The sequence below is a fragment of the Danio aesculapii genome, chromosome 3 (assembly GCF_903798145.1).
Source record: "Danio aesculapii chromosome 3, fDanAes4.1, whole genome shotgun sequence".
Lineage (NCBI taxonomy): Eukaryota > Metazoa > Chordata > Actinopteri > Cypriniformes > Danionidae > Danio > Danio aesculapii.
Window position 1 is genome coordinate 32,030,564 of NC_079437.1, and position 15,654 is coordinate 32,046,217.

The window sequence follows — 15,654 nt, forward strand, 5'->3', positions numbered from 1 at the left end:
ATTAAGGGACTAAGCGAAGGAAAATGAATGAATGAAATTTCAGAGGTAGGATAATGCAACCAATGTGCCTCTATAATAAAATAACCAGCCCCCCAAAAAGGTGTTCAGTCAGTTAACTTTCCCTATAATGTTTGCACAATTATATTCTGAGAAGTAACCAGTGCTCCACACTGAGATCTGATCTCACCATTATGTAGTAACCTGATGTTTGGGTCAAACACACTATGGCAAAACCTTTGCCAGACCTTACAGTGAACTGAGTTTTGAATTCAGTATCTGGGGGTCCTCTGATATACTTTTGATGACCACCAGGTCAAAAAAGCACAATTAACTGCTCATATTGTCATTTTGGGTAGTCGCTGTGTTCCTTGGCAAATTTAAACCCATTTTCAGATTTTGGTTTTCAGCAGTGGTGCTTTGTTGTGTCTGAGCTTGCGTCAAACACCTTCTGACAGTAACAGTTTCTTAAATGATAACAGGCAAAATACAGCCATCACCATTTAAAAAAAGGTTATAGCTACTCTGATAATCTGGCAAGCTCAAATTAGACATCAAATTACACAGAAGCTAATTTATCATCCTTAACTTATACTGTGCAGGATTCATTCATGTAATTCACTAGTTAAATAAAGAAACCAGGAGCGTTGTTGGCGTGTTGCTATTTTGAGGAACTAAAATAGATCAGCTGAAAGCAGGTCTAAAATCCAGCGCAGAACCTGTTAGTTGTACACATTGCTTAATACAAACAGGATGTACAGCAATACAAAAATATCTTTACATACAAAAAAAATTAAAGGATTAAAATGTTACAAAAAATATGTTTTCTACATGAATATAAAAACCACTGTCTCCATGCCTTCTTCACCTCCTTCAACACCTTTTTTCAGTTTATTCATGACAGTATGCATTTGCATAATGTTGTTATTATTGTGAGAATTATTTATTATATGCATATTTATATTTGTTTTAATAAAAATCAAGCTTCGATTTGTCCACCTGTCAGGTTTTGGACCATATGGGGCATAAGGACCTGTGTTTGGATATTACTCAGTTTTTGACCACTCTTCTTTATTATTGTTCATTTAATAATTTGCTGGAAATTAGAACTGAATTTAGAAATAGTTTTGAAACAAATCTTTGCGCTTAACAAGTAAATATAAATATGTAGGCTAATGGATGTCTTCAGTGGAGTGCATACAGCATTGTTTCCTTATCCACGAAAGTGAAGGAGTAAAGAGTAAAAGGGAAGAGAAAGTAAAGGGGCCGAATGGAGGAGCCTCGTTCTTTATCCTCGTGTTCATTTTTTCCACTTACGAAGTCCGCCATGTAAATAGCAAATGTGCCATGGTGCGACGCAACTGACACTTAAAAGGAATGGGAGATGAGACTCTGATTGGTTTAATGCACATTATGCTCAAAACACTCCCATAACCCATTAAGAGAATAAGCACAACCCTGTTACACCATGAACCGTGGCGCAAACCGTATTTTTCCATTCTTAAAATATAGCAAAAGTGGATTTGGACACGGCCTTAATACTTTTGCGATATGCGCTTTAGACTTTGTGCCTAGATCATTAAAACAGAGCCCAATGTATCTCATAGCCCATTAGGTTCTTAAAGAGATAGTTCATCTAAAATGTTAATTTACTCACCATTTACTTCCTCTTAAGTGTTTCCAAACATTTATAAGTTTTTTCTTTTTTCTTCAGAACACAAAAGCAGATATTTTGAAAAATGTTTGAAACTTGTCACCACTGACTTCCATAATAGGTAAAACAAATACTATGGAAGTCAATGGAATAACTTTAGTGTCATCAACTGAAGAAAGAAACAGGTTTGTGACAAGTGAAGGGTGAGTAAATGATGACAGAATTTTTAGTTTGGGGTGAACTGTCCCTTTAAGCTTCTTTAAAAATAAAGGTAAGCCATAACCGATGAAAATGTGATCCATTAGGCTTTGTTACATTTGAGAAAAAGAGGCACCTGCTTAGGTTTTTACTGCATGGAAAATATATGAGAAAGAATATGGAAAAGTAGAATCAAATAATTGTTGAACGCGTATGTTTTGTAACAGATACTTCTCCTCTTGGCAGGATCACTGTGAAATCATAAATTGATATTGGTTTTAGCTGACACTATTATTTAATATTTCACAATCCAATTACATCGCCCTGTGGTAATCAAAATAACATCATGTTCCACAGAGTTATGTGAAAAGACACATTAAAATCCTAATATCTGTTGTCTATGCCTGTATTTGTAATGTTTTTCTCCTGTGCTCTACATTGTGTGCTCTGACAATGTGTTATTCTTCAGTCTGCATCAAGAATCCTGACCAATGGCCAACATTTAGCCGGGTTTAGTTAGATGAGCAGCCTCGTTTCTCCACATTCAATGAGGCAATAGATAATTATTGGCCAGAGAGTGAGTGCCATTTGCAAACTTTGTCTTCATTTTTCTCATATATGTTATTGTTTAAGCCTAATATATATATATATATATATATATATATATATATATATATATATATATATATATATATATATATATATATATATATATATATATAAAGATTATTATTATTTTTTTTAATAATAGTATTCTTTTGGGGATTATCTTTTTTTATTGGCCTGTGTCCTTTATTTTTTAAAGACAAAACATCTCTCACAGCCCAATGGGGGGGTTAAGGAAGCTTTTTTTCATTGTTTCACCTCATGTCAAATTGAGAGCTGTTGACTGATGATGTAACCCATTTTGTAATGCAGCCCAACCGTTAAACAGATTTGTTTCACAAATTCTCATTTAAATTTCCTGTCATGTATAGTTACTATGCAGTGTTAAAGATTATTATACAAATAAGAAGCAGTTGTTTTTCCCAAGTACCAGATGGTTGATGTATTTAAACTGTTTAAACACTAACATGCTGTGTTTGAACCACTGGTCTACAATAGAGAGAAGACTCAGTGGTTTTAACTGGTTAAATGTGTTTGATATAGGCCAGATGACACTGTCCTTGAAAGGAGATTGTGACTTTGATCAGAGTTATAATCATTATATTAATTTTTAACTACTCGCACACTTTGTGAATTGACAGATAATGACTTAGAGTAAGTTGTTATCTGAGACTGGTGTGGTGCAGACGGATAGGCATTTCATGTATCCAATCTCCATATATTTAGTGTTTATTTCATTATTATAAGTTAACTTTGTCACTTTAATACTTTATTATACATTTTATTATTTCCATTTCTAAATAAAAATATAGCAATATTCCTTATTGTATGTAAGAATAGTTTAATATAATATTATACATAATAATAAACTTGCATAATACATAACTGTGTTTGTGTAATGTGAAGTGGGATGCTGACAAGGAAGTGCGAATCCAAATGCAGGATTTATTTAACAGAATGGTCAAGCAAGCAATGGTCAAGGAACAAACGGATGTATACTGGCAATCCAGAGTCGTGGTCAATATACAGGCGGATAGTCAAAAGGCAGGCAGCATACAACGTAAATAAACAAACAAACAACAAAGCAAGGATCAAACACAGTAAGGCAAGGCAAAGACATTGTAATGTCACACACAGCAAACAAGACTCAGCAACTGGTGTATGTGTGTGTGTCTGTGCTGCATTTAAAGTCCATGTAATCAGTTCTGAACAGCTTCCGGTGTCATGAGAAATGGGTGCCATGGGTGATCCTGTTGGTTCACTAGACTTGATAATTACATATAATGCATATATATATATATATATATATATATATATATATATATATATATATATATATATATATATATATATATATATATATATATATATATATATATATATAAATTCACAACTATATGATTGTAAATTCAACTTAATTTCTGTTGTCTTTTGTAGGATATGTATGAATATAATAAATAAATATCATTTTATTTTACCTTTAACTACATATTTTATTAATTGGTAATATCATTAGTGTATAATTACAATTTCTATATAATATTTTAATGCAGTGTTTCTCACCCACGTTCCTGGAGGACCACCAGCTCTGCACATTTTTCCATGTCTCCTTAAACAAACACACCTGATTCAGATCATCAGCTCATTAGCAGAGACTGAAAGACCTGTAATAGGTGTGACAGACAAAGGAGACATCCACAACCTGCAGTGGTGGCCCTCCAGGAATGTGGTTGAGACACTGTTTTAATGTATCATTCCCAAGTAAATTCAGAACAAAAAAAGTACATTTTAATGACATTATTTGCCAGTATATCCACCATACTGGACGCGACAGGAACAAGCAGGTCTCCAGTGGATAATATAGGATCCAGCAGTAACAGATTGACACGAGGAACGCCCTCCAGTGTTGCCAGATTGGGCGGTTTTGAATTTATTTTTTGCGGGTAAAAAATGACAGGCGGATAGTGAAAATTTGGGCGGTTTTGCAACGGCGTGCCCGCCAGCCTCAGTCTTATAAACCTGCTTTGATCTCCCAAAGAGTTGCCATAGCCCCCGTTCTTCGCATACGCTTAGAGCAGTGTAGAAACGCTTGTGATCTCCCTCCCCGACACGACATCTCAATTCTCCCTCCCCCCGCATTCACTCGGTGGGCTGAGCTGTTAAATTAGTTGAAATTTGGATCTCAGGTTGATTTTTCTTACATTTGCAGAGTGAACCAAGTGACTGACGTCGCTAAACGTTGACGGACCAAACATTTCAGTCAATAGCGGGAGGATTCAACGGAGAAAGAATGTCCAATAATAACAAGTCGAAGTTAACTTATGTCATTACTGGAGGATGCGGTTTCCTGGGGCAGCACCTGTTGAGAGTTTTGCTGGAGAAGGAAGAAAATGTCAAGGAGATCAGGCTTTTCGATAAAAACGTTTACCCAAGTCTACAGAGTGAGAGCACAGGTAAGAAACTCACAAGCAGACCGAGCGGTTTATTTACGTTTTCAGACGCTTGGTGTTAACAGTATGTGATAGTTTTTTTTTTTAATACATGGGCATTTCCATCTCATCTCAAGCTTTGTATTGTATTTGCTTATAATTAATGGTTGGAATTAAACATTTCTGGAATTAATTGACTGAGTCTTATTTGCATACGTTTGCAGCAAGCAAGTTAATGTTAAATTTATTGTTATTATAAGGGGGATAGCATTAAATAAATCAATAGCCTACATAATCCGTCTCAAAAAGACGTTATAACTGAAAAGGTAAATTACATAGGCCTATTGATGGTTGTGTTATATTTACCTTAAAATAGCTAAAAACCTTTCATGAAAAGTTGCCAGACTGCTGTCAACAGCTTATGAACCAAATACACATTAAACATTAATGGTCATGCAAATGACGTCTCAAAAATAAAGATTTTTTTTTAAAGTTATTTTTAGACCATCATTTTTTATTTATGTATTGTTTCTGTATGTTCTCTCTTAAAATTCTTTCATTTGAATAGTTGACTTTTCATATAGGCATAGAGCATATATCCAGCCTCATTTATCAAACTGGACAACAACAGAAACATGTTGATTAATAAAATAGAGTGTTTCTCTAATGCTGGATACGCATGTCCCAGAGGTTGTTTTTATTCACTTTTCCAGAGAATATGCCTGTATTCGTGACAGCTAAAGTATATGGTGTGTTTTTTTTTTTCTGGAACTGCCCAGAGGGAAGCATCTGCTGTTTCTCTGACTTCAGTAACGGGAAGGAGCAGATGGAAATTGTCATTCATTTCAATACATAACCTTGACTTTTGCTTGCGTATTTGAGCTTGGTTCAGTTTTTGAGTTCAGGCCACTTCCATCCAACGTAGTTTTCTCTGCTCATCTTTTCCATTATCACCAGACAGCTCCGTCTGTCCTTCTCTGTAAAAATATCCTAACATTATTTTCTTAAATCTTGTTTTTAGTGTAGTCACTGAATATAATCTCATTATAATGAGAATAAGCTGAAACTGTGTCATTTTTAAATATATACTAACTTTTTAAGCAGACGCTGCATATAGCTGCTTGAGGAAAGTTAAACTTTGAATCTGATCAGCTGATGGTTCTAATTTGTCACTGAGCTGTTTTTTATTAGCAGAGTTTGTTGGCTTTTTGGCAAGTACATGCACTGCAGTGTCCATTGTTTTGCCTTCTAGTCCTCACATACATTGCTGCTTTTTAACACACTGGGGGAAAGATTGCATTATTTTCATGCAGATGTTCAAAATCGACAACAGCTCAGCATGTGGTCAAAGTCTAGATGGCATCAGAAAGAGGTTAGATAAACTTTTCATATCAGAATTGAACATTGACCTACTTGGACAGTGAAAAACGTTGTGACAATCAGTCACACACAGAAAACCCTCACTAGGAAAAGTTTATTATTAAGCCCAGTTAATCAAGCATCTTCAAGGTGAGGAATATTACAGACATGATTATCTAACACTGGATATTCCAGTCTCAGTAATTATTGTTTGTGTTGTGTAACTGGTAAAGAGGATGTCATTTTTCACCGTCTGGGCTTTTATCTTCATAGACAATTGCTGCTGTCAAAATTCTTTTACAAGTGTAATGTTTAGGCTAATGTGAAATGTTCAGGTTCAGTGGTTTGTCAGTGCTTGTGATTTTTGTCAAAATGACTGAGATGGCCGAACAAATTAAAAATGACATGAATTGTAGACTATTTTTTATTGTTTGATATATTGCGATATACGATATTATTGTCATTTAAAGACCATTTTATGCCACTTGTTATATAATGACATAATGACAATATAATATCATCATAATGCAAGTGCACTCTTCCAAAGAACACATCATATTTTATTTTGAGTATTTAATTTTAATTATAGTAATTTTAACAATTTAATAATGAGGCATTGGAATCAGAATGTGAAAGCGCATATCCTAAATAAATAATAATAAATATTAACAAAAAATGCGTGGTAAAAAGTAACAGAAGCTGAAATATCTGGTGCCAGCTCTTTTTTCAGTTGTCAGACACCCACATGAAAATATACTATGGTAATTTATAATAAATACTGTGTTTTTTTTAACCATATTGACACCTCCGATATAGATAGAGAATGTTGCTAGAATTGGTTTTTATGTATGGGCGATATATATTGCATCACCAAAAATGATTGAGGTCCTGTTCATGTGTTGTGCGATAAGTCGTTATATTGATTATTGTGACAGGCCTAATGAATTCCATATATCAAAAACAACCAAGGCTGCACAATATATTGTTTCAGCATCAATATTGTCTGTGTGAATCTGCAATAGTCACATTGCATTTGCATGTGTGCGTTTTTTTTTTTTTTTTGGATGGGTTTTTAAGCTGTGTGAGATTTCAAGCTAATTTAGACCACAAAGCTTGAAGCTTTAACAAAGATTAATTATCTTTATTTAAATAATAAAGACTATACAGTGTTATTTTATATTAAATAGTTGAATTTATGCTGCTCAATACTGGTAGACTCCACAAAAAACAAAGTTTTTTCATTTGTAGATTTGTTTCATTGACTACGTTTACATGGACATCAGTTCTCGAATTATTTGCCTTAATCTGAATAAGACAATAATATGATTAAGGTGTTTACATGAGTTACTTTTTGAATGTTCCTTTCATGATCCCGTTTTACATGTAATAGCACATAATTCGAATAACGTCATTGCGTCACCACAATATCCACGTTTTCTTTGGAGTTTCATGTAATTTTGGGTGTGTCATTTTTAATTTGTTTTTTAATAAATTTTTAATTAATTTAATTTGTCAACTTTAACTGCAGTTTGGCACTTTCACAGTCCTTCAGGAACATTTCATTCATGCCCCCGTGACAAACGAGATATTGGATGCGAGTATGACCTGCTGGAAGAGTGTTGTTTTAATGGAATTTGATACTGCATGCCGTATAGGCAAAAAAACCTCAGCATTTCGCAATGCAGGTGTCTGTAGTCCTTCAATGACTCGGTAAGTCCAGAGAATAGTGTCAAACAGCAGTGTGTGTATGGAATCTGATTACAAAACGCAGCGAAAATAGTTTGATTGCAGTGTTTACATGTCTGTACTGCATGTCAATAATGTGACTAAAATCGGCATACTTCACATGTCTTATTCCATTTCTGTTTAGTTTGATTATGACCTTAATCGGATTAAATCAATCTAAAATGGCTGTTTACATGGTAGACTCTTAAGCAGAGTATTGTCTTAATTGCATTAAAATTATTGGTGTCCATGTAAACATACTCATTGTTTTTTTATGAAACACTTCAAAATCCTTATTTATTTTATTAAAAAATCTAAAACAATGGGAAGCTTCAAAAATCAGATAATACCACAGGAAAGTCAGATACTGCATTTCTCTGCAGGACCGTTCTGAACAAACATGTTTATTGTTGTATAAGTGGCTGAGTAAGAATGAGAACAATGCTTTGTTTACCAGGATGAGGATGTTTCTTCCATCAGACAGATGGAGCATATTGTTTATATCCTGTATTAGATAAAGACGTGCTTATAATCAAATATATTATCAACGATCCTAGAAATTACAACAGGATGTTTACTAATGCAAACCACAGATAATAGGATGCTGACTAAACTGACCTTGTGAGCAGCTGTCAAAAGCACACCCACAGACTCCCCCATTTACTAGAATTTACGAACAACCTACGGATTGTTTGTGTTTGACGGCGAAGAATTTGATGATAGTACGTTTCACAAATATTTTAAGGTTCAAGTTTATCTACAAAATTGTTATATAAAGTAAGCAAAAGTTTGTAAACAGATACGATGAAATGTTTTTATGTGTACTGCTGGATGTGATACATGTCTTCAGCTGCATGTGTATTCCAATGACCACATAAGACCTGTTTAAAATGAAAATGGCTTATATAGACCATTTCAATGAGTTAATATCATTGACCAATGAACATTTGTTCCTTGATATCAAACTATTTCATAACTAACAAGAGGCAATTCAATCATAACTTGAAGTTAAAACCGCTATCATAACATTATTTATAAATATGTCTCTTTCTGGATTCTCGGAAGCTATAGAAATTAAAAATGTAAAACAGGAAATACGTTGGGACCATTGTCTTCATTTACATCCCTCAAAATGGTCTATATAAAAAAACTATCTAGATACGATTTCTCAAAACGCTAACCACGCGTTTGCTTGCCATTCTGTTTTCTCTTGTATTCACAGAGGATGTGAAAGTGGTCATCATACAGGGAGATATAACAAAATATGAGGATGTACACAATGCGTTCCTGGGAGCAGACCTGGTTATCCATGCTGCAAGTTTGGTTGATGTGTGGTATAAAATTCCAGAGAAGGTCATCTTTGCTGTCAATGTACAAGGTAAGTGAAGAATAAGATTAGAGGAAGTAAAAAGGAGAATGATAGCAGTGGTTTTGTATCAGTGATGATGGCGTTTTGCTGTTTGAAAGGGTTTAGAATCTCAGGTAATGAATGTACAGGTGGAGAGTACTATAGAAAACAGAATGTTGCTGCAACTGCTCACCTGCATTTATTTGATCAAAATACAGTAAATCAGTTCTCAAACCCAATTCGGTAACACTTTATTTTGATGGTCCATTTGAGTATTAGTAGACTGTCTGCTTAATATCTGTTGATCCTGCTTCTTCAACAGACATTTAACTGACTTTAAGAAACTTTGCAAGTACATGTCAACTTACACTAACCCTAACCCCAATTTAACAGTCTACTTATAATCTAATGAGAATTAGTTGGCATGTAGATGCAGTGTAACTTAAATTCAACAAACAGACCATCAAAATAAAGTGTGACCCCCAATTCCTGGAGGGCCACAGCTCTGCAGACTGAAGCTCCAGCCACCTCCAACTCACACCTGCTTAATAGTATCTTTTAGTCTTGAACACCTTGATTAGTTTGATTTTTTTATGTGGACAATTAGGTTCGGAGCAAAACTGTGCAGAGCTGCGGCCCTCCAGGAATCAAGTTTAAGACCAATGCAGTTAGATTTCCATTCATACGCACGCAAATGCGTCAGACTGGAAACTTCAAGCTTGGTGAACTCTGACCTGCGAAATCGCATCACTTGACTGCGTGAGATCAATCGAGGATCAAAATATGACCTCTCTGGACAGGAATTTAAAACATGGACCAATCGCTCACTTTTTAAATATCCATTCATCTTGTTTAATTCCCCCCCTTTTCACAGTGCTGTACAAGAGAATTTTGCACTCACAAACTCTAGTGTGAACGCAGCATTACCCTTCACAGATCGCTCAATAATGTGCTTTAGAAATTTCTTGTTTTTATTAGTATTAAAACATTCTTATTGTAAGAATCTACTTTTTTTTTTTTTTCTTTTAGAATTCTTGTTAAACAAAAGTATTTATTTCTTTCAACAAGGGGAGGAAAACAAGCAGCGGGTGTTGTGTGGGTGTTTCTGGTTTCTCCCACAGTTTTTCTTTGCCGCCATTTCCAGTAACCTTCAAGCTTTGCTAGTTAGTTGGGTCCAGAAATGCATCATTTACTCAAACACAAAGCGAGAATTTTACTGCACATAATGAAGTTTGTTTTTTCAACCGCAACTGCTCTTTTACAGTAAACGCGTCTGCCAGTCAGGATGGATCATTGTCTTTATGAGAATGACATTTCATGCCTTTAATGTGTAGTTAAATAATTTAACCTAAGGCTGCACAATATATTGTTTCAGCATCGATATTGCAATGTGCGCATCCGCAATAGTCACATTGCAATGTATGCAATGTCCAGTCTGAATTATAGTTGACCAAGAGCTACAGAATTGTATTTAATCATAGTATTTATATGGAATTCATATGATTTATGCAAAAAAAAAAACATTTCTTCCAATTTATGTCGTGTTGCTAGTCCAAATATCTACATTTCAAAGCAAAAACAAGATTATTTCATCTGCCCCACTCACAGATGCTTTCCTTAAAACAAGAAAAAACACTTATTACTTCTGATGGTGAAAACTAAACAATATTTTTTTCTTGGTCTAAGAATGTATTTTTTTAATATTTGGACTAGAAAAGAGACAAAACAAAGTACGAAAAGCATTTTTAGCATTGTGATTATTCAACTCTCCAGAAAACCGTCAAATAGAGCTATTTAAACCTTCTGAATCTTCTGAAACTGCATTCCTATCGCAATATTTATCGTAGAAAAATAAAATATCGCAATATCTGATTTTTGCAATAACTTGCAGCCCTAATTTAACTATACGTCTACATTCAATATAATTTAAAAAATCAGACAGTGAAATGCACTCAGCACCTCCACCTGCATGTCTGTATTTTCACAGATGTTATAATGTCTTCAGATTGACCTTGAAGTGCTTGTGGTTTTGCTATGATCACTTTTTTTAATTGTACTGTCTGTTGTAGACTCTGCTGGTTAATTGTTGCTAACATCTTTAACCCTTAAATACTGAAATCGCTGATAAAACTCATTAGAAAAACCTTGCAGTTTTACTGATTATTACAAGACCTTTATGACTTAAGGAATTTGAGAAATCTAAATTTACAATGTTTATTTTGCTAGCACACATTTTTATTCTTTTGAAGAACAATTAATCTATGTAAGTTAATCCACTTAAAAAATGTTTGTTTTGGTAATCTTTAATAAAAGTCTGACCATTTGCTTATTAGCTTAGGGTGGTGGTCCTTTTCTGTTGTTTTGAAAGCATTTTTCTCAAGCTCCTTTGTGTAGGTTCAGTTATTTAAACTTTATGACAAATAAAATGTTTGTTTCGTTGCATTTTAAAGTGAAATAACTGAACAAAAATTTGAGGCTGAGAAAAATGCTCATTTTAAAAGAAATCCTGAAACTTTGCTTCAGATGAGCAAGCATAATTTGCAATCAATGTCAATGAAGTTAACACACATGGTTCATCACCTGATCAAGGGTTAAGCCTGGCTCTGCATGAGAGTGATAGGCATCGACAAATCCAAAGAATTCAGATGAAAACAAGAGCAAGACATGATAAATGTACTACCATACTGGAATTTTCCTTTGGTTTGGATCCTGTCCTATCATATCATATTCATTCGTTTGGCCTCAGATCTGCACTCCACCTTATTTTCCCAGAAATCACCTCTGTGAATACCACTGAATAAAGCTGAGGAGTTAAAAAAAAAACCTTTGTTTTCAGTATGCAATACTTCAGAAAGCATTTGCATGATTTATGGCTTTCTCTTTTAAGCTATCTGATGCTTCAAAGTGCATCCATATATGGAACTTATGGTTTACATCATCAGCTGCATGTTTAATGATTGTCATTAAGCAGGTTGCACAACACAAACATCTTTATTTATTGGTAAATGACCCCTTACCTGTTTTTTTTTTTTTTCATCTTACTGCTTCTTCTTACTCAGTGTTTTTCTTTATTAGGGACGAAGAATGCTATAAAAGCCTGTGTAGAAATCGGTATTCAGTATTTGGTCTACACAAGCTCAATGGAGGTGGTTGGTCCAAATGTAAAAGGAGACCCATTTGTCAGGTGAGTGGACCTGTTTAAATAGCTTCTTTGAGAAGTGTTACAATTGTAAAAATTGAGAAATGTCTTAACACAGTGATAGGTGTTCAAATTCAAAAGGAATTAGTATATGATAAGGGCGTTTCCTAGCCAAAACCTATTTAAATTGAGTTCTGGGTAACCTTGCTTTGCATTTGCACACAGTCTATTCCTGAGTATGACGTTTCACATACCTAAACTATGCATGTTTGTGGTGTCAGTGTCATTGATGGGAATTTCTTGAGCATACAACCTGTTTCTATAAAGGTTTCTGTGCTTTTGTGCTTCCTCTCATATTTTGCAGACTGCTGTTAAGATTTTATTCTGAATAGACTGTAGCCAGTTAACTCAAATGGAAACATGCTGCAGCTGTGGCCTATTGGGTAGTTGAAATTGTGATCTAAAGCTCGCAGATTTGAGTTCTTGCACCATCAGGGGTTATAGGTGGGGGAGTGAATAACCAGCACTCTCTTCCAGCCCTCAATACCAAAGCTGAGGTCAGTCCCTTCAGGAAGGCACCAAACCACCACTGCTTCGGCTGTGTGTTGCTTTGGATAAAAGCATCTGCTAAATGTTAATGAGTCAAGTGCCACGTTAACCCAGAGTTTTGAACTGAATGCTTTGAAGCATCGACCTATGAATACATAAGGTCAATTCTTAACCCAGGATAAATTTTGACATTCTGAAATGTATTTAAACTCTAGGTTTACAATGATTCAGCAATGACAGTTTGTGTGTAAAATGTCAATGACAGTAGTGTGTGAAAGGCCCTTTTACCCAGGATTAAGTGCACTGTGAAAAGCCCCAAGGAATGTGTGGAAGACTATAGGTTTGCACATGTTGAAAGCATTCTAGATATGACATAACAGAATCCCACAATCACCTCAGACATTCCATTTTGAAGGGTCTGTCAAATTGAAAAAAATAAATAAATACAGACCACAGTCGTGAATCTCTGCAGCTGAAAATGTGCCACTTGTCATCTGATAAATGACACTTGCATGTCTAAATCGATGATTTCCAAATCCGTCAGCCCAGATGGAATGTTGTTGTTTTTTTTTGTTGTTTTTTTACTTGTCTTTTTATTCTTCTGGTATTTTTTTCTCTTCTTAACACGACATTTGCACATTTAATGCGTTTTATTGTTAACTGAGAGTAATGCGCAGTGAGTAGTAGCTTAAAACACAATCTATTTGGCCAAAATAGCTTGAATGCTCCACAGATGGCCTTGTAATAAACCAGAGTCAAAGAAAAAATGTGTCTTGAAGTCTTATCAATGACTGGAATGATAGCTTTTGGATGGCCTTTAAGTTGTTTTGCACATGAAAGATTTTTAACTGAAGTCTGGTGAAGAACTCGAAGTAAAAAAACACACAGAGCAAAACCTTTAAACCTTTCCATTACTGCCACGTGCTAGAAACATTAACATTTTCCTTTGAGAGTGATTAACACACATCCCCCATTTCAAGATATTTTCATTTCTCTTAAAATTGAAATAGCAACATACACACAAACAATATCTGTCAGTCCTCCTCCCTCTCTCCTTATTGCCATATTTTAATGAAAGTATCCCTGTGGTATGTTTTGATATTTAACATTGTGAAACAGCAGTTGCTTGCCATGAGCAATGCCCTTTTAGGATCATGATAATAATGAATGTTTTGTAGCCATAGGGAAGAATTTACAGAAAAAAAATATTCTCGCCCTAATCCCTTTGGAAAACAGAGGTGCACTCAGGTCAACTCTAATAGAAGCCTCTGAAGAAATTGTGATATATCTTGATATAGAGTGAAAAATAAAGTAAAATAAAATAAATGCATATGTGTGTGTTTGTGTGTATGAAATGCTGACATGACGTTGCATTTTCACTTTTACATATGACAAAATTTAATATAGTTATTGGCAACATTTAAAATGCAGTAAATGGTTAAACATTTCTTTCTTCCTCAGACTTTTGCTGTAAAAAGTTGTTTTCAACCCATTTCTAAACATAGTTTTAATAACTCCTCTCTAATAACTGATTTATTTTATCTTTGCCATGATGACAGTAAATAATATTTTACTCGATATTTTTCAAGACACTTCTATACAGCTTAAAGTGACATTTAAAGGCTTAACTAGGTTAATTAGGTTAACTAGGCAGGTTATGGTAATTAGTCTACAGAACAAACCATCATTATACAATAACTTTCCTATCAAAAATATTGCTTAAAGGGGCTAATAATTTTGACCTTAAAATGGTTTTTAAATAAAAATTAAAAACTGCTTTTATTCTAGCCGAAATAAAACAAATAAGACTTTCTCCAGAAGAAAAAATATTATCAGACATACTGTGAAAATGTCATTGCTCTGTTAAACATCATTTGGGAAATATTTTAAAAAGAAAAAATTTCAAAGGGGGGCTAATAATTCTGACTTCAACTGTACTTCAATGATTTAAAGTCATTGCGAAATCTAAAAACCTCAGGCCTGATGTTACAAGGGGCAATATTAGTAAATGGTAATGTGTTTTTCATCCATATATTTCTAAAACACATGAGCTTGATCCATTTTGTCATTGAAAACCATGTCCTCTGGTGTGACACTATGCTAATATTAATTTCACTGAAATTCTGAATTGTTGAAAGACCCCATTCATAATCATGTGAGTGAAGTCCATGTGCTTCACCTGTTAAACTTTTTGTCTTTTTATTTTTTTACATATTTACCTTTTTACCACTATAAATTTAAGTTTTGTTGTACATTCGTGTGACACCCATTTGCTGAATCTCAAAACAATGTTATGGAGAAAAAAATCTTATTCATAATTTCCTATAAAATAAGTAGCTCTATATGAAGGTAAGTGTCTAAAATGATGATAAATCACTCACATGCTATTTGTATATTAAAAAGGTTTTTTGCTGTCATTTGAGGTACTTGTGTTTTCTCAATTATCAGACTACAAACTAACAAAAATGTATTTAATGTATAGTCTTTATAAAATGTTTAAAAAATGTTTGTTTTTTTTCTTGTAAAAAATATTTGCATCCAGAAAAAAAATGTCTGCCTATTTGTCAACACGCACACTGCTCAGAGGTCACTGACCTGTAAAGTAACCTGTAAGTCGCTTTACTCCCATTAGCTTCTCATGTTCTGCAGC

General features: G+C 34.3%; 1 protein-coding gene across 1 annotated transcript in view; it reads left to right on the forward strand.

Moving 5' to 3' along the window:
- Positions 1-4,488: 4,488 nt before the first annotated feature.
- hsd3b7 (hydroxy-delta-5-steroid dehydrogenase, 3 beta- and steroid delta-isomerase) overlaps positions 4,489-15,654 on the forward strand; it is a 21,923-nt gene continuing 10,757 nt past the window's right edge. The window contains exons 1-3 of the mRNA XM_056453723.1: positions 4,489-4,908; positions 9,191-9,346; positions 12,392-12,500. Coding sequence (XP_056309698.1) covers positions 4,746-4,908; positions 9,191-9,346; positions 12,392-12,500 — 428 coding nt within the window. The 5' untranslated portion in view covers positions 4,489-4,745. The remainder of the gene's footprint in view (positions 4,909-9,190; positions 9,347-12,391; positions 12,501-15,654) is intronic.